Genomic DNA, 21,110 nt, shown 5'->3' with positions numbered 1-21,110 from the left:
GCTTATGTACATGAGGGTAAGTGTGGATTTGGTTTACCTGGATTTCAGAAAGCATTTGATAAAGTGCCATATAAAAGGCTTGTACAAGATATCTATATATATATATATATATATGGAAGATAGGCTGTCTGGGTGGATATATTTATATACCGTAGCAGGGATTTAGTTTTAAAGGAAAGTAAGACTTTCCTCAACAGGGTGTTCAGGGATATTGGTATTTCCCTTTACCTCATACATGAGCGAGTGTAATAACATTAACATAATAAGTTAAGTTTTGCATAAAGTTTAGGAATGAAAGTCAATCTCAGAATTTTGGAAATGGGGACATAGAAAAGTTGGAAGAAAGCAATATTTGACTAACGTGATGGGCACTTTACAAGGTCACCTGCTGGTGGGGTCAATAAATCCAATGCTTCTAAATTAGCTGTGGGGAGAAACAGGAGCACCCAGAGAAAACCCACTTTCACAGGGCAGGTGGTGGCTGGATAGAAGAAAGTACAGGGTTGTTACAAATAGAGTTCAGTCACTTTAGATAAATGTCATGAGTTAGGTACCTCAGTGGTCACTGTTTGGGCCTTTGTTTTTATTTATTTATTTACATAAATAACAGATGAAGGAATGAATGGTCGATAAATTATTCAGATATAGAAGTGATGTTAAGATTTCAGGTGTTGCTAAATTATGATGGGAATGATACTATTTTACAAAAATAAAAAAACTATTTGGAAAGCTGCCTTCAGCCAAGATTGCTTTATTTTTATAACAAGGTGGTTATCTTTTGAGATGGGTTGATTTCCAACATACATAGTGGATACAGTTAAGTTAAGGGAGTTTAAGGGAAAGTTTTATAAATGTTTGAACAATAACAGCCAACTCTGAATATCATATTTTCATTGTACAATTTGTTTTAATGGAAGGCATAGTCTAGATGGATCAACAAGTCTCTTGTTGTCCTTAAATATGCAACATATTTTACAATAGTTCTATTTTAAAATGAAATTTTCAAGATCAAACTCTCACTATTATCTCCAGTTATTACTTCTGTAATATTTCAACATCAGTTCTTTATTTTTTTTTCTTTTATACACAGTAACAATAACTCATCTCAAACAATGCACATCACTGGTCACAATCAGCATAAACCTTCCTCAGTTTTAATTTTTTGTTTCTGTTATTGTGTTTTTTCCAAGGCTTCTGGGTCTCACTCGAAGGTTGTGCTTTGGAAAGCACACCTTTACTGTGCACTTGAAGGCTCACCTGATTATATGAAAGTAAAGAGCAGAGATTAACTCTATCTATGAACTAAGTTAAATATGTACTCATCACCAATATGTACACCAATATTCAGTAAATAATGTTTCATGAAAGAATCTGCTTAACACAAGCATCAATAATAAAGAACTAAAACCCATAACTTCAGCTACAAATCATCTGTAATCATACATTTCAGAATTTACAAATTCCAGCAAAATAAAGAACTAATGAAAAGAAAGTACGACACAAAGCACAGGAGTAACAACTTACACACACATAACTATAATAAATCAATGATTAGAGGTACAACTATGCAAACTTCTAATTGGGTGGAAGAGAAATACTGTAAATTTAAACCAGAAATAGCAGGATATCACTTGGGATTTGGAATTCATTTATTATAAAAAAAACTTTCTTAGATTAAAAGTTCATTTCTGGACAAACTTCAAATGAAAGAAAGAGTCAAAAAATGTAAAAGAATTAAGAACAATTATTAGTTATATTATCAATCATAGTAAAGTCAAAATTTGGATGAACAAACAAGTAAAGCTTTTATACACAGCTACTTCTAAACATCATAACTGGACTAAACTGCTTCTATGTATATGTCAATCACGTGGTGTGATAATGTTTACAATTAAAGTTTGTAGAAATGTAGTTACGACCTGGATAAAAAGTAGATTTGTAAGGAATATGACTTAAACAGATGAAACTAAGCCAAATGGAGAACAACTGCCTGTTGGAGAAGCACAACTGTAGAGGACAGCCTTTTGAAAGTTATTTGCCTTTTGTTTTCAGATGAATGTGTGTGTGTGTGGTGTTGTTTGTCTTTATAGTATTATGGTCTATTGTGGAGGGTGTATTATGATTGGTGGAGATTTCCTTCATGTTTAACCAATGATAGCCACCACAGGTTACTCACCTCTATTTAATAATTAATTTGTCTGTGTCAGTGATTCTAGTTTATTTTGTGTCCAGTAAGCATGGTGTGTTCTACAATGTCTTTTACCATCTATGTTCTTTAATTCATTTCATAAGTTTTCTTCCCATTTCTCTAATGTATGTTTAAACACAGGAACATGGAATTTAATAAATTACATTTATGTGTTTATCATTTGAATGTTTGTTTGTTTTTCTCCATGATCGATCTCAATGTATTGCAAGATTTCCACTGGATATTCATGTTCAATTTCTTAGCTACATGTTTGAGTTTTTCCATTGAAATTTTGAATGAAGAGGAAGTGGTTGTGTTTTCTTTATGCTGACCTTCACTGCACTGCAGAGGTTTGAGAAACACTCAAACTTTTTGATACTCAAACTACTTTGGCCAGAACTACAAAAGGAAGTTGCTGTCCATTCAACTTATACAAATACTCTGCCTGAAAAATCTATCTAAAAACGTCTTAAGAAATTCATGGAAAGTATCAAACACAAGAACTTACAAGAGCATAAGGTAAATTGGGCATCAGTAACTTGTTCGTAAGGACTTTTATAAAAAAAAAACAGTTTACATGAAAGTAAGGTTCCATCCAAACTGTAACATGGCAGTATGGTTCTACCTAAAGAGTATCCATATCTGGACTCACTTAACAGTTCACATGAAAGTATGGTTCTAACTAAACAGTAGCCCTGTTTGGATCCACTCAACAGTTAACATGACTTGATATGGCTATATCCAAACAGTCATCAAGGTATGTCTGCAAGTTAAAGAAACCAGTTGAACTCAGGTTCTGGTAAATCAGAGCACAGATACTGTTCCTGTAAAGTACCAAAATACTTTCCTTCATCGTCCAGCTTCAATACTGTATTTGTTTAACCTCTAAAACCTCACAAGTGTATATCTAGAGTTCTTCTTGGTATCCATATATAATGTATCTGGTGTTTATTCTCCTTTATACAAAGTATCACTAAATCAGCAATTTAAGGTAAAATAAATAACAAGTTCAATAGCATTCTGTATAAGGTTGTGGCATGTGCACTTTGACCCCCAACTATGCACGAAAACTTAAATAGTTGTTCAAGTTGTTGGCACTTAAGACTACAGTGTCGTTTACTTTTGTTTAGACTGTTTGGAGTCCCTTCAGTTGCTTCTTCAAGTGTAATACAGTGAACAGGGATTGAAAGACAAAACCAGTTATTATAACCTCACTTATGAACCTTAACTATTTTTAACATCCATCTGTAGTTATACAACACTAACTTGTTTGGATTATAGCTCAACTGAGAGATCCAATTAAACACTGTTTGTTGATACAGCCACGGTTTTGTTAGTTAAGTCAATTTTAAACACCCAAAAATAATAAAAGTTATTAAAGAATTAAAATGTATTTAATAAGTTTAGTTATTAATTAGTAATATGCAAGTTATTATTTAAATAAAAAAACAAACCTTTCGGAAGAATTCTCTGTCAATTTCTTTACTTGTGGTATTACCACTCTGTGTGAAAGACGAAAAAAGGTTAATTACATTTAAGTAACACATTTTTAAATGTATATGAAGTGCTTCTGAACAGTTTGAATAATCACTAATATATTCTGTACAATATATAACCATCAATCAAAAGAATAATCACGGACCTTTATTTGTACCACTTTCAAACATTTTTAGGTTACCTCATATACATAATTATGATTCAAAGAAATTGATCAGAAAGATTTAACCAAGTAGATTATAGAATATATATAATAAATTGCTCGGTAAAGAAACTGAAACCTAAATCACAGTCATCACGTAAGTTTTTGATTGGACTATCATATACACTGAAACTGATGTCCAATCACAGATTATATGTTTATACAGACACAATAACAACAAATTAATAACTTAATGTTTTAAAACTACATTTCATAATTGAAGAAAGGAAGTTATTAGAAGACAGAATAATGTAGAGAGGGGAAAACTTCAACATTTTTATTCCATGTACATTTTTCATTTCGAAATAAAATCCAGATTGTTATTTTTACACCACAGATCTAACTATACAGGGCTTGTTAAGCAAATTACATAACTCAGTCTCTATAAACAACACAAGTAAAATAACTTATAAGCACTGAAAGTACACTTTTGTTCAAATCTAATCTTTCTCTAATGCACTCGTTATAAAAATATGTAATCATGTAATGTGTTCTGGTATATACATATTAGGGTAAATGTTGAGGCATGTAGTGATATACCCCTGAAGTTGTGTAACTGGTAACTAATGTTATGTAATATAAAATGAAAAACTACACACAGTTTTGATATTTACTGTTTATCTTTTACTACACAGCTACATAAAAAGATATTCAAACTCTATCTACCATGGAAAATTAATCCTCACGTTTTAGCAACATATCTGTAATACTTCCAACAGTCCACCACCAGGGTGAAAATTTTGTTGGTAAGTTTTTAAAATAATGTAGGAAGGCATAAAAATCAGTGAATAATTTAAATGTTTCACCTCAGTGAAAACTTTTCAAAATTTTAAAGCTACAAATTCAAACAAATTTCCCTAAAGAAGATATCATATCTGTAAAAATTTTATGTCAAATTCAGAACTATTTCATCCGATATTTTGTTTTTAACCCAATAACACAAACCATATAATAAGTTTGTTGAATCAACACTTCCAGGTCATCACGACTGCCAGTTGAACTTCTAACACATGTCAAGAGATTTTCATCACCAGACAAAGACAAATAACAACTATTATTATTCAATGTATTTCTTTACCAAAACATAATAAATTCTTTGTAAATAAAAGCTGAACGATGTCACATAGTATTTCATCAACATAAGAAAAAACAAAGTGAGTTATTGACACAAAGGTTTAATTTTTTGAAACTCTCAAAACAAGTTTCTAACCTTAATCACACGAAGTTGATGTGGCATTATCTCCCTTGAAGTATTCCTTGGTTGTGGTGGCAGGAATTTCTGGTAATCTGAATTTTCTACCCCTGGTGGTGGGTGACAATATAAAAGTTTTCCACTGACAAAATCCTTCAAAATGAAACGAGCAGTACGAGCCGTGTCAGGAAGTCCTCGAGATCCCATGAAGCCTCTCATGTCTGACAAAAATTTTGAGAGAGGTAATGTATCTAACTGAGACAAATATAAGAACAGGTAATACAAAACTAATCAATGCAATGTCCACAAGAATCCTTGCGGAGTAGTATCCAAGAATCATAATTCTTCCCATGCTGAATATAAAACAACCAAAGTTGTATATGAACAACTCTTAATACATCTTTTTGACAGCACAAAGCTACCTTAATTAGTTTGAACACTCTGATGTCTCTTTTAAAAAAATAAATCAATTCATTTTCCAGTGTCATGAAGATGACAAACTTTGTTTTCTGAATGTATTTACAATCATTAAAGTACAAAAGAAAAGCCACCATTGAAATATTACAGTGCAATGGCCACAAGGTAGCTCCATATTGTATTGAACCTACCAAAGCAATGCATAAAACATTCATTTGGTCCCTGAATGCCCTCAAAACATAATTAATGTGGTTATTAACATGTCCAACTTAAAATATTCAGTTTTAATCCAGCACATAATTACAAAGTAATGATAAACAGCATTACATTAACATCAGTTATCACCCTGTCTATTGACTCAAAGAAAGGAAAGCAACAACTGTTTACTGGAATCATTTGCTACAGCAGCTACTGTAACATTACTGGTATGAATAGTCCATAAAGCAATGCATGCAAGTGAGATTAGAAAAAGTATTAAGGTTGTTAAAAAGAACAACTCAACTCTCCAATCACACGTGAGTTTTGTACACTGAACTTGAAAAGTTTGTAGAGATCACTAAGTCTTATAACACGTATCTATTATAATCTGATTATAAAAAAGGTTTTAATACATTCCCAGTTAATGTCTCAAATCTGAGAACAAACTTCTGACAGCTGACATTCACCTCTAAGTAATTTTCATACCAAGCTAGACAATATGGACTTTGTCCACTTGTTTCTCAATGTACAGAGAATAACTAAATTACAGTTAATGTAAGATACCCTGCAAAACACATTAGAGTAGCCACTGCACTATTATACACAAGAAGGTAGCTTCATCCTAAACTGAACCTGACAATGTGACGTGTCAAAGTCAATCCACTTCCATTGGACCCTAATGTTAACTCCACTAAGATACTGCAAGGCCAAACACATTTTTAATGGTGTGAGCATGCAAGCATTATATTAGCCACCAATGTATCTTTTCTTTCCTCACCGTACGTACTGTCAAACAAAATTCAAATTGTACTGGTATCAATTGTGTAACCACAGATCTCAGTTATCTTTAGTGTATCTACTCTATACTTAAGGAGCATTAGTTAATTCAATACAAGAACACATACTAACATCCATAATAGTTTAACAGTTCTTCAGCCGTTGGAGGTCTGCTTTCATCTTCTCCTTCCTCTGGACTTGGTAACATGATGTTGTAAGTACTTTCTAGTACATCACGAGGTATCAAGTTGGTAACATACACAAGTTATTAAGGATAAATGTGTAATAATTACTGTTTTTAGTCTTTGTAAACAAAACCCAAACAGAGTTATGACTTAAATGTACACTACAGGAACATCATTGAGATAAAGCTGAGTTTTACACAATAACTCAACTCTGATAACACATTTCAAACATCTCAATTTATTTTATTCTAATTATATGAGAAAATTCTATAATTTAGATTAAACCAAAATTAACTATTTAGTTAGTTTGTTAGTTTAAATTAGTGAAGGGCACGTGTATCTGGTGCAATGTTGATGTCTGTTAGTTTAAACAACTGAAGGACATGTATCTGGTACAGTGTTGATGTCTGTTAGTTTAAACTAGTGAAGGACACATGTATCTGGTACAGCATTGATGTCTGTTAGTTTAAACTAGTGAAGGACACATGTATATGGTACAGCGTTGATTTCTGTTAGTTTAAACTACTGAAGGACATGTGCATGATGTTTTCTTTGTACTTCCTTCCCACTTTTAAGTTACTTCATCACACATGATAAGGATATTAAAGTCACTGGGGGATGTGGTCCCTCATCTGGTCAATGGGTAATATTCCATTGATTATCATTTCCGCTTTGGTAGAGACAAAGGTAGGAAACACCAAACCAGGACAATCGCACAGAATTAACTCTTGGTCAATCAGTAGTGTCTGAAATGGTGAGAGTAAAATATGAGCTATTAAACTTTGGGTGTGTTTCATTTTATAATAATTTCAATTTGAACAATCAAAGAGAAAAGAAAATTTTTACTTATTACAATGAATTAACATAGATGACCCTAACTTGGAAATGTTTCAGAAAGTTGCAACTAATTGGTTTTCATGTGTTAATGTTCCAATTTTTAGGTGCTTAATAAGATTCAAACTGATGTATTATTCATATATAAGTATCAGTGCATTTAATAAAGTTACAATACATCAAATACCCATCTCAGAGTTCTGCTCTGCTCATAATGGTTCCAGTCATCAATGATTTGTAATATAAAAATACTTACTTGAAAATGTTTAGTTTTACCAGGAGTTGTTGACACAGAAACCTTTTTAGTTTTTAACAAAGCATTCAATGTCGAACTCTTCCCAACATTTGGATAACCCACCTGAAGAGAAGACAAACTGACATCAACTAATACAAAAGTGTAATTTTAACATACTCGGCATTCAACACTTCAGAAAACTTGGTATGGGGACACACACGCCATTACAATGCATACTGTCATAATCACATTAAAACTTACCTATAGTTATAAAAGCAATTGTCTCAAATCACATTTACACAGTTTTGAATAAATCACCAGAATATGTAGTCTGTGTTATTCACTATTAAATTACACACCAAGTTCTATATATTTTGAACTTTATATCATAATGAACACTTCTGGTTGAAAATAAACATTGTTTGATAACCTATTGTTTTATGTATCTTTAAACTGTTTTCAGATCGAAGGACACCTGAAATTATTAGAGTTTAGTTGTTTTGAATTGATTTTCAGTCTAAACTACTTTCAAGGTCTCGTCCATTTCAGTCTGAGCTACTTTCAAGGTCTCATGAATTTTAGTCTGAGTTACATTCAAGCTCTTATATTTTAAAGTCTAAGCTATTTCAAAGACCAAGAGTCCAATAACTTACCAGTCCTACTGTGGTCGCTCCTTCTTTAACTTTTTTGCCACTATGATATGTTTTAAAAAAGGTAATTAAGTGTTCTCTGGAAAACAAGGAAGAAGTTGTCAAGTGTTTTGGCTCGGGAGTATTCAGAAGTATTCTGACTCTGACCTTTGTCACAAATTCTGTTGACAGATTGATCTTTGACCCCTGAATTAGCACTCATACTTTCAAGTTGCTCTTGACCTTTGTTGATGTGAAGACTGTCGAATGCATGATCTGTAGCCTCTCTGTAACCAAGGTGAACTTGTGTTCTATTGTATGAGAGGGTTTCAGTTTCTTGTGATCGTTCAAAACCATTACTTATATCAGAAACCTGTCAAAGGAATAAATTTGACTATTAACATAACAATGACATTCTGGGATTATAATTAATTTACTAAAAATGATAACTTACAATACAACACGTATAAACCTCCTCAGAATATTAATGAATAATCTAGACTCAAATAATGTATCTGAAATATTTCATTTCACTACACTTCATACTTCAACCCATAACTTTTGGTCTAATTATATCTATGCAACTAAAGTATTGGTTAGAGACTTCTGTTTCTTACCTCATCTACACTTTGCTGAAGGGCTGAAAAGAAAATTGCTTTGACTCTAACCTGAGTGAAGTAGGTAGCCCAAGCTTCCCTGAAACAAAATAATCAAAACAAACAGTTTTAATGATATTTATTTTCAGAAGTGTTAAATATTATTCAAGTGACCAAGAATATCTTCAAACATTCATTTACAAAACCTTAAATGTATTCATTATAGATATACTTTTTTGCCAGATATCATATAACACAACCCACATTAGACACTTCATATGTGCATATTACCATATTTAATACTGAACAACAGGGACACCAGTATCTTTATATATGATACAGTGTTACTCTCAGTCCAGAAAAGTTGAACCTGTCATTCCAGTCTCACAAATTATAAACCAAGTGTATTACTTGAAACAACGTATGATGATATTCAATAATAACTATTGGCACAGAAAAACAGTCTAAAAAATGGTCTTTATCATAAGACCAATGTAAAGGACAATGGACAGAGAATAACGTAAGAAAAGAGCTTTCATACATAGCCATGTGCTTGTATACAAATATGTCTGTACTACAAAACAGATCACAAAATTATTCATTAGAACTGTATCCCACGAGTCACAGAGAAAAGTGAAAACGTAAGAGTGAAGAAATGAGACGCAGACATGTGAACGGTACTTTCTTGAAGTACACTGTTCAAGAATGACATACATAAGAGTACAATCTATTCTTACAGTCAGTTTGTTTATGTAGTGTCAAAGCATATGATAAAGGTTTACAACTTATACTGATCCAGGGAGAAAAAATAATATATTTCAGCGGCAAACAGCTAGTGTTACAATAATACCTTACCTATTATGCAGGTGTTTCAGCACGTATAAGAAAACACAATCACTTATCAGTTCAGGAGTAAAGTGTTCATGTTACAATTATTAGAATCTTGTAAAAGATTTGAAAGTCTACACAACACCAAGTGTGGTTACACAGAAGTAACAACATGAAAAGATATACACAGTACTCGTGTTTGTTTTGGTTACCTACACAGAAGTAACAACATGAAAAGAAACACAGTACTCGTGAAAAGTCAGTTTTACAAGAGATTTAAACCAAATAGATTACTTAGTGTATTGAATAAATTTCAAACTCTTAAACTCTGACAGTTGTTAGTTTCCAGTTATCACCATTACATCAGAGAAATGTTAAAATAATGTTCATATCCAACATATTTACACACATTATACACACTAGGTGGGGTACCCATACCCTGGACAAAAGTTATGTAAATCCATGATAAAACAAAAATCCCAGAACACCCATAAAAACAGCAAAACCCAAAATTTAAAACCTTAATTTGCATGCATCTCCTCATGGACCCAACAAACCCTCATGCCAATTTTGGTGAAGATTTATCCACATCCTGTGAAGAATTTTCACAAACATATGACAAATAGGACTGTTATATTTGTATAGATAGCTCTGGTGCATTAAATCCAGATGTGACGTATTAATGATATCATATCTGAAACGTGAATGAAGAAAAATAAAGTTCTCTATGATGGGAAATTAAGGCAAAACAGCAAAATCCTGTTGCAAATCCACATACACACAGGATAAAAATTTCACAAAGCATAATAAAAAAGTTTCTCCAGTATCATACAAGCAAGAATTCCATTATAGTATGATGTAAATTGATATACATTTCAATTATCTTCATTGTTCAACATTTATTTGTTTGTGAAACACACACACACACATTATTTATTTTAAAACAAATGTTTCAAGTCCTTTAATGGTACGTGATGTCATGAGTTCAACTTAGAGAAACCTTTGGAGGTAGCAATGACCAGCAACCTATGGGTAAATTAACTTTTCACATAAGCTTATTTTATATTAAAGTGTAGTAAAATAGTGTATTTGTTTGTCCATTTTTTAACAACGTTTTGTTGTTACACGAGTCTGGTATCTATATTACACCTGCTTAAGTGACACAACATTTTTGTGGAGGATTAGCAAGGCAATTATATTGAGTCCCCTTTTCTTTGAGGTGCAGACTTTATCAAGGGTTAGAAATTGTTCGAATATTTATAAACAACTTTGAAGTTGTTATTTTTCGAACGTTTCTCTAAAAGCCATAAAATTAGAACTGTAGTTAATGCTAAATGTAAATGATACACCTTACTGGATATCTACTCCTGGAAATGCCTTCCTTGCTTTTGACGAGCAGTTTGAATAAAGCCTATAGGATACTGCAACTCTTCAAAACTGTGGAACTATTTCTGATTTGTTCATAAAGGATCGTGTAATGACTATTTCTATAAAATCTTAAAGCATTGAAATTGATGTTTTGGCCATTGTATGGTGCAGAAAGATGAAAGAACACATGTTCTTTATTGGTCAGGAAAAACAGAGGTCAACCAATAACATATGAGTTTTCAAAATAGTTATATACCATTTTTCATTCTACATACTTATAACCAGACTAGATAGTTTTGAGAAGTATTACTCACTGTACAGATCTACTAACAGCAGAATGTTAACAAACTTTCTCACTAAGAAACGAACACACCTTTGTTCAGCAGTCAAGAAGTCACTCTTGTTAACAAGAATTAAATTTTGTTTGTTTTCACCTAGTTCTTTAACATAACGCTCCAGGTCTTCAGAACGATATAGCAGAGGATTCCTGGCATCTACAATCTGTACTATAATATCACTAAGAAATATTCACAAAATATATCAGTTAACTAAGTCACTGAGAGTTATATTCACAAAACAAATCAATCAACTATATAACTAAAATATATTAATACAACCACTATTTTTAGGCATATTTCTTTATACAAAACTTTACCAAAATGTGTAAGAAAAATGAAAATAATTAAGGCAACCAATTATTAAACATTGTTTCAAAAATATTAATCCATTCAAAACTGCATGTGGAATGTCATGAGAACTTTTGAAACTGTATCTTGACACTACAAACTCAAAATCATTGACAGTTTTTTATGGAAAATACTTTTAGCTCAGAATATTTACAGCATTTTAACTATGAATGCAGTCATTTTGAAGTATAAACACAAAATATTAAATTTGAATGATGACAAACTAATCCACCAGGACACCAAGAAAACTCCCAGTGAGACAGTGGTTCATCAAAACTATTTTGATCTTCTCTCTTGGAAAACTTTTTTAAATTTGGTGTTAACAGTTTGCGTATAATTGTTGTGTGATAAACAGGTAAATATTGGCACAGATGTATTGTGGTTTAGTGACAAATGGGTAGTTATTCGTACAGATGTGTTGTGGTTGAGTGATAAATAGGTAACTATTGGCCCAAATATGTCGTGGTTTAATGGTAAACAGGTAATTATTAGCCCAGATGTATTTTGATTGAATGATAAACAAGTAATTATGCTTTTCAATTTACTTATGGGTGAATTAGTTACAGTTGATGGGATAGTATAGTTATACAGGTCTGCACTTTACTGAAACTGACAATAAAAGTAACATGTTCGACTGTAAGTGAAAAACTTGCACAATGTATTTTGGTTTAATTAATAAGCTTTACAAATAGTACTAGTGTATATTATATGCTACACAGCATTAAGTGCAGCAACTAGCCCACCCACCCTCGATTTAATTGAATAGCCAGTATAAAAAGTATTGTCTTTAATTCCCAACACACCATGTATGTAATGTTTTGTGTTTGTACTCAAAATCAACAACAGTAGTTGTTGAAACATTGTACTTATTCTGCCACAAAAAAAAAATTAAATTACCTACTGAAAGCCATCAACAAATTTCAATAATATTATTTGGTAGGAAAACCTCATCCCGATACTACAAAATAAATTTTTATTCTCTAGGCTTACAAAACTTTAAAATATTTATTTCACATTAAAATGAAAATAAAAACATTTTAATTCTGTTAATTACTGAAACCTCAAATAACTTTGTTACCACTAATAATAATAAAAATAAAATCTGTGATTTTGTGTAACATCTGTAAGTTCTAAACATAAAGCAAGGGCAAACTGTAACACACCAGCAGTGTTAAAAAACCCTGATGAGAAATGCACCTCAAAACTCTTGTATAAAAAAAGTCATAACAGTTAGAGAAACATGACACCTGTTTAGTGAAACAACAATTAATACCAGTGAGTTAAAGTAGTTGGCAATGATTTTAAACAATAACTGAAACTCAAAATTGACATTGCAGCTAATAGTATGACTAAAGTATCTAATTCTCAAGGTGAGTGTAAACACACAAACAGTTTACTACCTTTTCTCCAGAACTCTCCATAACTGTCTCCAAAACTCTAAGTTCTTCTCATATGGTGTTAAAATCAAGTGTTCTGTCTCTTCCAGCCTTGAAGACAATCACACAATGGTTATTTCAAAATACATTGTTCAGAATCAAATTTCCTTGTAAATTCACAAACATGCCAGACCAAACATATATAAGTACTTTGATCACAACTAGGTTTTTGTATTAAAATTTGACATGTCTTACAAAATAACAAAAGAAAGTTGGGAGGAAAATCTCTCTTTTTAAGTATTAAGAGTATATAGATATAACATTGCTTTACAGTAACATTTTAACAAGTAGTGATAAGATATACTGCCAAGATTTATGTTCAAAATACATAAACATACACTGGTTTATCCTTAGCAAATAATGATGACATGTACTACAATGATTTATATTTGAAATACACAGATATCCCTTATTTTATCCTCAGCCAGTAACAATGATGTACTACTGCCAAGTTTAATGTTCAAAATACACATAAACAAAACACCAATTTTCACTACAGCAGTAATTAGTTTCTAAAATACAGATGAATTAATTGTTTCTTCATGGTAAGCTTCACAAATTATATTAAGCAGACACATGTACACAAAAAAAAGCCACTACTTACTGAGAGAGTTGTCGACGCCACTCAAGGAAGCTATTTTTTTCATTCTGGTCCAGTTGTTCAGGTGTGGTGTTGTAGTCCCACAGTGGTCTGATAATTTTCAGTTACAGAATTAGCTACAATAACAGCACCATAGATCAATAAAAAGTAGTTATTCCTATAATCTTTTTAGTTGTTTTTCGGATTGGTCCAGTTATTTAGTAACAAGTATGATAAGCACTTATAAAAACTAATTTCAGATATTGTAAAATTAACTTAGTTTCATCGGACCTGAAATGTCTATACATACACTTCCAGAGTCAAGGTGGTTTAAAATTGACCTAAAGTGTCTTTATGTACATTTTTAAGACACATTAAAGTGTAAGAACGTATTTCAAAACCTTCCCTCTTAATATGTGAAAACATATAACACAAAAATATGTTTATTGTGATAAATGTTCCCTTTCAGCTAATTTTTATTGACATTTTTATTTTATCAGTCGATATCCTTATGTATAAAATTTCCATAAAACCACAAATTCAAACATGAAATGCATTCAGATATCTTGGTGGAAACCAAAACTATGATATAAAACAACAAAAACTAGCTAAACAAACCTTGTTATATGAACACATGCTTCACCACCCAATGCACCACTCCTTCAAATGTTAATAAATTGAATATCATAAAAACAGTAAACACATGACTGAATAAAAATAATAATTAACATATTTCATTTTTTTTTTGAAAGCCACAATTAAATTCATTCACAATATTTTTCATCACTCAATATCCATCACAAATGTTCTCATCCCTAAACTTTGTCAACAGAACAGAAATAGAAAATCCAACCTGGATTGACTACATATTTCTCAATCTTTTTTCTTGCACTCCTGTAAACCTGAAACCTATACCATTCTGTATGAAAATCTAGCCAAGAGATATACCACCATATCAGTGAAATAAACTTCTTTAAGTTGAAATATTTGACCTTTCAAATATCATAAATTAATGACATCTTGTCTTATTGTATTCAATGTCCTTTCTAATTAGAATCATTCTGACAGCTCTCCTCTGAGCCCTCTACAACTCAATGTCCAAACAACAGATATGTGAAATACATCACCCATAACAGTCAATCACTGAGTCTGAACTCTATTAATAATTTTCTGCTTAACCAATTCATCCAATTAACTTACACTCAACTCCAAATGATGTCATTTTTGTCCCAAACATATGCATTACATAACCATAAGCTTTCTAAAATCCAAGTGAACTAAATTCATACAGATAAGAAATAATATCTTTTAATCAGTTAACAAACTTGGATCTTCTTTCTGTAATGTAACTAGAATACAAACTGACCTTCTTGGAATTGATAAAAGCTGTTTATGGTTTTCTTGAGTTTCTTTAATTTTTTTTTTTTTCCTCCTCTGACAACAGACCAATTCTAGTTTTAGGGTTCACAAACTGAATGTTTAGTTTCTCTGTAACAAACAAAAGAATAAATTTTTACATGTACCATCATATGCCCTAAAAATATTAAAAGCTCTAATTTCATTTTCAAGTATATACATATCTGTTAACAAAACAGCGTGTGTTTGAGAACCTGGTGGCCCAAATCAGCAATTTGTTTTCATAACAAGCTATATTTACATGACACCCTGACTCTAAAATTCTGTTTGCTTTTTTTTTTTTACCTCTTACTTAACAATAAATTGTTACTAGATACCATGTCACCTTTTTAGACAATTGGATTAAATCTTGTATTATGGTCTCCCCTATCATGTACCTGTCAAGACAATGAAGTTAAATCCTGTGTTATATAGGCAGTATAAACCTCCACTACAACATTGGTAACAGACAGTATTGCTTAGAGTCTTGAGTGGTTGATCCTCACATGACAGAGCACAGTAGTTGCATGGTAAGAGTATATCTGGATGTAAGTAAGTCAGGAAATTGATAAGTTTACAGAAAGTACTGTGGAGTCCAAAAGAACTCTACTGGCAAGATACTGACCTCCTCTATACTGCAAAGGCTAAAATGGCACCTATGAAATTGATCAATATTCAGAGATCACATACTACAAAACAAAGTACTTTATGATGTAGCTAGAAACAACAACTGGTTACACAGGTGGGGAATTAATTGGGCAATATCCAACTAAAAGGCCACTGGTAACACAGATGGAGAATCAACAGAACAGTATACAACTAGAAGGCCAGTGGTAACAGATGGGGAATCAGTCGAGACAGTAAACAGCTAGAAGGCCTCTGGTAACAGATGGGGAATCAGTCGAACAGTAAACAGCTAGAAGGCCTCTGGTAACAGATGGGGAATCAGTAGGACAGTATACAACTGGTAACATCAGTATTAGAACTCCCTTCTAACTCATCTCATCAATTACAGTTCAATGTTGGCACCTTCTAATAATAATAATAATAATGATATTTTATCAATAAAGAAGTCACCCTTTGTAACAAATCAAAACTGTCTACTAAATTCTAGTCTGCATTTTACAAATCTTAAATTTGTATCCACTTGTCAGAGGTCATTATCTCATTGATTCCCATGATAACCTTATACATCACTTTCTTTATGTAGGAATTCATCTAAACAGCACCATTATGTATCATGTTAAGCAAATCTAGTGCTTAAGAGAAAGTAAATGTTTCAGAGGTGTCAGTAACTCATCAGATAAATTATATAGCAAGTCACTGTGTTGTGAATAAGTTCCAACTTGGCAATCTCTTACCCTTTTTCTACAGAGTAAAGATAAGAGATTGTAACCTATAAAATATCCTTTGTTGTCCTCAGAATCATCTTTGTAGTGTTCCTATCCAATATCCTTTCCTAAATACACCACCAACAACACTTCACCAATGAGCAGCAGGTTTTACCAATACATTGTAGCATCCCCAAGGTGTTCAGTGATAGGTTTTGAACCCATGACACACAAATTATGAGTCCAGTACCTTAAACATTAGACCATGCCAGATTAAGACTATTCAGATATGGTATTATTGTGTTATCAGCCCTGGATACTTTCTCCATGATAACCACTGTAATGTTTTATTTTAACAGTGATGGTATGATACACATTAGCTTTTTACAAGTTAGATGTGTTATACTGTGCTCCAAATTTTCTGATATTAGCTTTTTACAAGTTAGATGTGTTATACTGTGCTCCAAATTTTCTGTCATTAGCTTTTTACAAGTTAGATGTGTTATACTGTGCTCCAAATTTTCTGTCATTAGCTTTTTACAAGTTAGATGTGTTATACTGTGCTCCAAAGTTTCTGACATTAGCTTTTTACAAGTTAGATGTGTTATACTGTGCTCCAAATTTTCTGTCATTAGCTTTTTACAAGTTAGATGTGTTATACTGTGCTCCAAATTTTCTGACATTAGCTTTTTACAAGTTAGATGTGTTATACTGTGCTCCAAATTTTCTGACATTAGCTTCTTACAAGTTAGATGTGTTATACTGTGCTCCAAATTTTCTGACATTAGCTTTTTACAAGTTAGATGTGTTATACTGTGCTCCAAATTTTCTGTCATTAGCTTTTTACAAGTTAGATGTGTTATACTGTGCTCCAAATTTTCTGTCATTAGCTTTTTACAAGTTAGATGTGTTATACTGTGCTCCAAATTTTCTGTCATTAGCTTTTTACAAGTTAGATGTGTTATACTGTGCTCCAAATTTTCTGTCATTAGCTTTTTACAAGTTAGATGTGTTATACTGTGCTCCAAATTTTCTGACATTAGCTTTTTACAAGTTAGATGTGTTATACTGTGCTCCAAATTTTCTGACATTAGCTTCTTACAAGTTAGATGTGTTATACTGTGCTCCAAATTTTCTGTCATTAGCTTTTTACAAGTTAGATGTGTTATACTGTGCTCCAAATTTTCTGTCATTAGCTTTTTACAAGTTAGATGTGTTATACTGTGCTCCAATTTTTCTGTCATTAGCTTTTTACAAGTTAGATGTGTTATACTGTGCTCCAAATTTTCTGACATTAGCTTTTTACAAGTTAGATGTGTTATACTGTGCTCCAAATTTTCTGACATTAGCTTCTTACAAGTTAGATGTGTTATACTGTGCTCCAAATTTTCTGTCATTAGCTTTTTACAAGTTAGATGTGTTATACTGTGCTCCAAATTTTCTGTTTTTTACATGAAAGAAAAAAAATTCACAAAAATAGCACCTTAAGCCAGACAAACCAATGATAACCACATAGTAATGAAGTAATCCAAATAAGTCAAAGTTAATATATTTTGTGACATAAAAGCTTTAATTAATATAACTTTACCTTAAAAAGTTTATAATAGGGGTACGTAATAAAAAGAGTTTAATCAGACAATATTAATATAACTGTCACAACACTCTTTAAAATCTAAAATAGAATAATGTAGCCTTATAAATGGTTAATTCTTTCCTTGTTACCAAACTTCTGCAGTTTTTAAATACCCAACTCTGGTGTTTCATTGATATTTCAAACTGTGAAGTGTAACATTACATATAAAACACTTGAAAACCTGAGTCAGTACATCTGTATCACTTATTTTATTGGTTATATATCACCATTTTTGGTTAAGAAACTGGATATACTGCTTTACCTCCAATGAATTCTGTGCCAGCAAGTTCAGCCGTTGCTAAAAATTCATCCAAGTCATTCTGTTCGGTAACACTACGCAAGTTAAGACGAGCCCAGTCGTAACCATCAGGAAGGTCAGTCGTGTGTTTCTATAAGAAAAGAAAGTTTTGTGAACAGAATTATTTTAAATAGTTTACTAAGAAAGAGTGCAAGAAGTATTTAACATGGAGTTAACACTTTTGTTGTCTTGTTTATAAATAAACAGCTCTCTCAGTGCTCAGTTTAAGTCTTAAAACACAAGTAACACAGAAATGAACACAGTGAATAATTACTTATTTCTTGCTTTCTTTGATAGACTGTTCAGTATTAAGAGTAAACTGGAATGGATTGCAACTGTCTGTTGTAAAAACACAATTGTAAAGAACATTTCAAAAGTCTTCTTGACTTGAAGACAAAAGACTTTCACAATGTCACCCTTTACAATTGTGTTTTTTACAACAAGCAGTTGCCATCCATTTCAGCAGGTGGGAAAGAAAGAGTGATGAAGACAAAATGCCTGGCATTAATTTTGAAGATCCTTGGATTTTGTGAACCACAAAAACAAAGGAGATCATACAAGGCATTGTTGTACCACTCCAACAGGGAACTATGTTTATACAATATGGCAGTTCTTTGGTATAAAATCTACAGTAACATCAAACTGTACAGATTGAAGAAACTTGATAAAAGGTATAAAGTTTCAGTGATATCAATTACTTGCATTCTGCATAACTGTATTAAGAATTTAATGTACTATGTTACTCCCAGGAGATCCAAATAGTCTTATGAACGAGGCTGGAAATGATTTGTAAGAAATCTGATGATAAAAAACTATTCTCATATACCAACAATGCACAACATGCTCTGCCAGAGAAAAGTTATACTTGCTATGTTAGTTCATGACACTTAAAGAAGTGGAAGAGTGATTGAAGATTTGCAAACACACTTTTGAAACAATAAGATGGCACTTTTATCAACTGAAGTCAAGGTTTCAGCTAAAACCTACAGTTAAAACACCTGATCCTTTGTGTACTTACCATGTTCACTAAAAGTATGCCAAATTTTGTGAAGATAAGTTTAATATACTCAGAGTTATAATAATCTTTCTTGCATGCTAGCTGGAGCACCAATTAATTGAGTGGGTGAAATAAAAACTTGGTTGTAATAAAGGATATGAAATGGTACTTCTATTTCTTTTCTTAACAAAATAAACATTAAAAGTTAAATAAAAATGCACACATGTACCAATATAGAAAAGAAAGACACATGGTTTTCAAAAATTCTAATAATAGTGGTTACATAGTTCACTCTAATGATGAAGGATATACAATGTTATCCCAAAATTAGATGGGAGATCATTTAGTGGGCTAGTTCTATGAGAGTAAGTGTTAACAGAGGGATCTCATTTTTTGAAATGTTGGGCCCAATGGACAGTCGTTGTCTGTATGCTATATTATCATTCATTTTTAAACAATACAACATGGTGACCATACAGCCTGACAAGCATCAAGAACAACTACATGAAACCACTTGGTCCACGTCAGCATGTGTTCTAGTTGAATCGACTACATGAAACAACTTGGTCCACGTCAGCATGTGTTCTAGTTGAATCGACTACATTAAACCACGTATTCCATGTTAGCAATGTTCCAGTTAAATTGACAATAAAAATGTAATTGTAAGATGTTTTAAATGTCCAATTGAACAAGTGCCTAAAACAAAGAAAAACTGAATGTTATATGTACTTTAAGAAAGTTCTCATAAAACACCTACTGAACTTTGTCTTCCATTAGTATTCTTTCCTTTTCCTCCATGGTTTCTCATTAAACTTCTTCCAAGATTTTCCTGTTTCTTTCCCATTTATTATCTAGATTCCAAAAATAAGTAAAATATAAATGTACTTATTTTGAGAACAAATAAAGATTAAGTTAAATATACTATTTGTTTGTTCAATTATCTCTTTTACAAAAGTAAATAATGAAAACTGAATCCTACAGTTTGATCACTGTTACTAAAACATTATACCAAGCCTAATAATAACAAATACATATATAAGTGAGCTTCTCTTCCCAATTTCTTTTAGTCAACAGACAGCAAATGCCTGGATACTGGAGAGTTGCTAATACAGTTGGTCTGTAATGGGTAGGCTAAATGAACAAACTTTACAAAACCATAGAAGAAATTAAACATGGATTCAATAAAGGTAAAATTCCAATTAATGTTTGGCAGAATGTTAGGATGTTACATTTTAAACAGCCAATGGAAATAGAGTACACAAGTGTACTCAAATTTTCAAACTCACATCTGTAAGGGTTGGGGAAAGACTAATTAAACTATATGAGGTTCAAATGATAGAAATAAAACTGTGAAAGAAAACCAATCAAGTTTGACCCTTGTAAACCAGTTGAGTGTTCAAGAAAACCAATCAAATTTGACTCTTGTATACCAGCTGAGTGACTCATTAATTTGTTAGTGCCCTTTGTTTCTTTTTATTTGCATTGTACATAACCACAAGGGGCCATTTGGTCCTTCAAGACTGACCTTAAAATAAGTAAAAATATAAATCCTTTTATTTTAAAGAAATCCCCGATTCCTCATCTAAACTCCTGTATATACAATTTTAG

General features: G+C 32.0%; 1 protein-coding gene across 1 annotated transcript; it reads right to left on the bottom strand.

Moving 5' to 3' along the window:
* Positions 1-721: 721 nt before the first annotated feature.
* LOC143230637 (large subunit GTPase 1 homolog) lies at positions 722-20,404 on the bottom strand. The gene is given in 17 exon segments (XM_076464503.1): positions 722-1,257; positions 3,643-3,690; positions 5,098-5,300; positions 6,604-6,716; positions 6,847-6,867; positions 7,269-7,402; positions 7,747-7,848; positions 8,379-8,561; positions 8,563-8,727; positions 8,972-9,050; positions 11,520-11,663; positions 13,233-13,319; positions 13,873-13,959; positions 15,215-15,273; positions 15,275-15,336; positions 18,470-18,596; positions 20,260-20,404. Coding segments are annotated over 17 exon segments (1,839 nt in total). The 5' UTR covers positions 20,347-20,404; the 3' UTR covers positions 722-1,119.
* Positions 20,405-21,110: the final 706 nt, after the last annotated feature.

This window comes from Tachypleus tridentatus, chromosome 10 (genome assembly GCF_004210375.1).
Source record: "Tachypleus tridentatus isolate NWPU-2018 chromosome 10, ASM421037v1, whole genome shotgun sequence".
In the NCBI taxonomy this organism is placed as follows: Eukaryota; Metazoa; Arthropoda; class Merostomata; order Xiphosura; family Limulidae; genus Tachypleus; species Tachypleus tridentatus.
The sequence above is the reverse complement of the archived record's forward strand: the minus strand, read 5'-3'. Positions and strand labels throughout refer to the sequence as shown.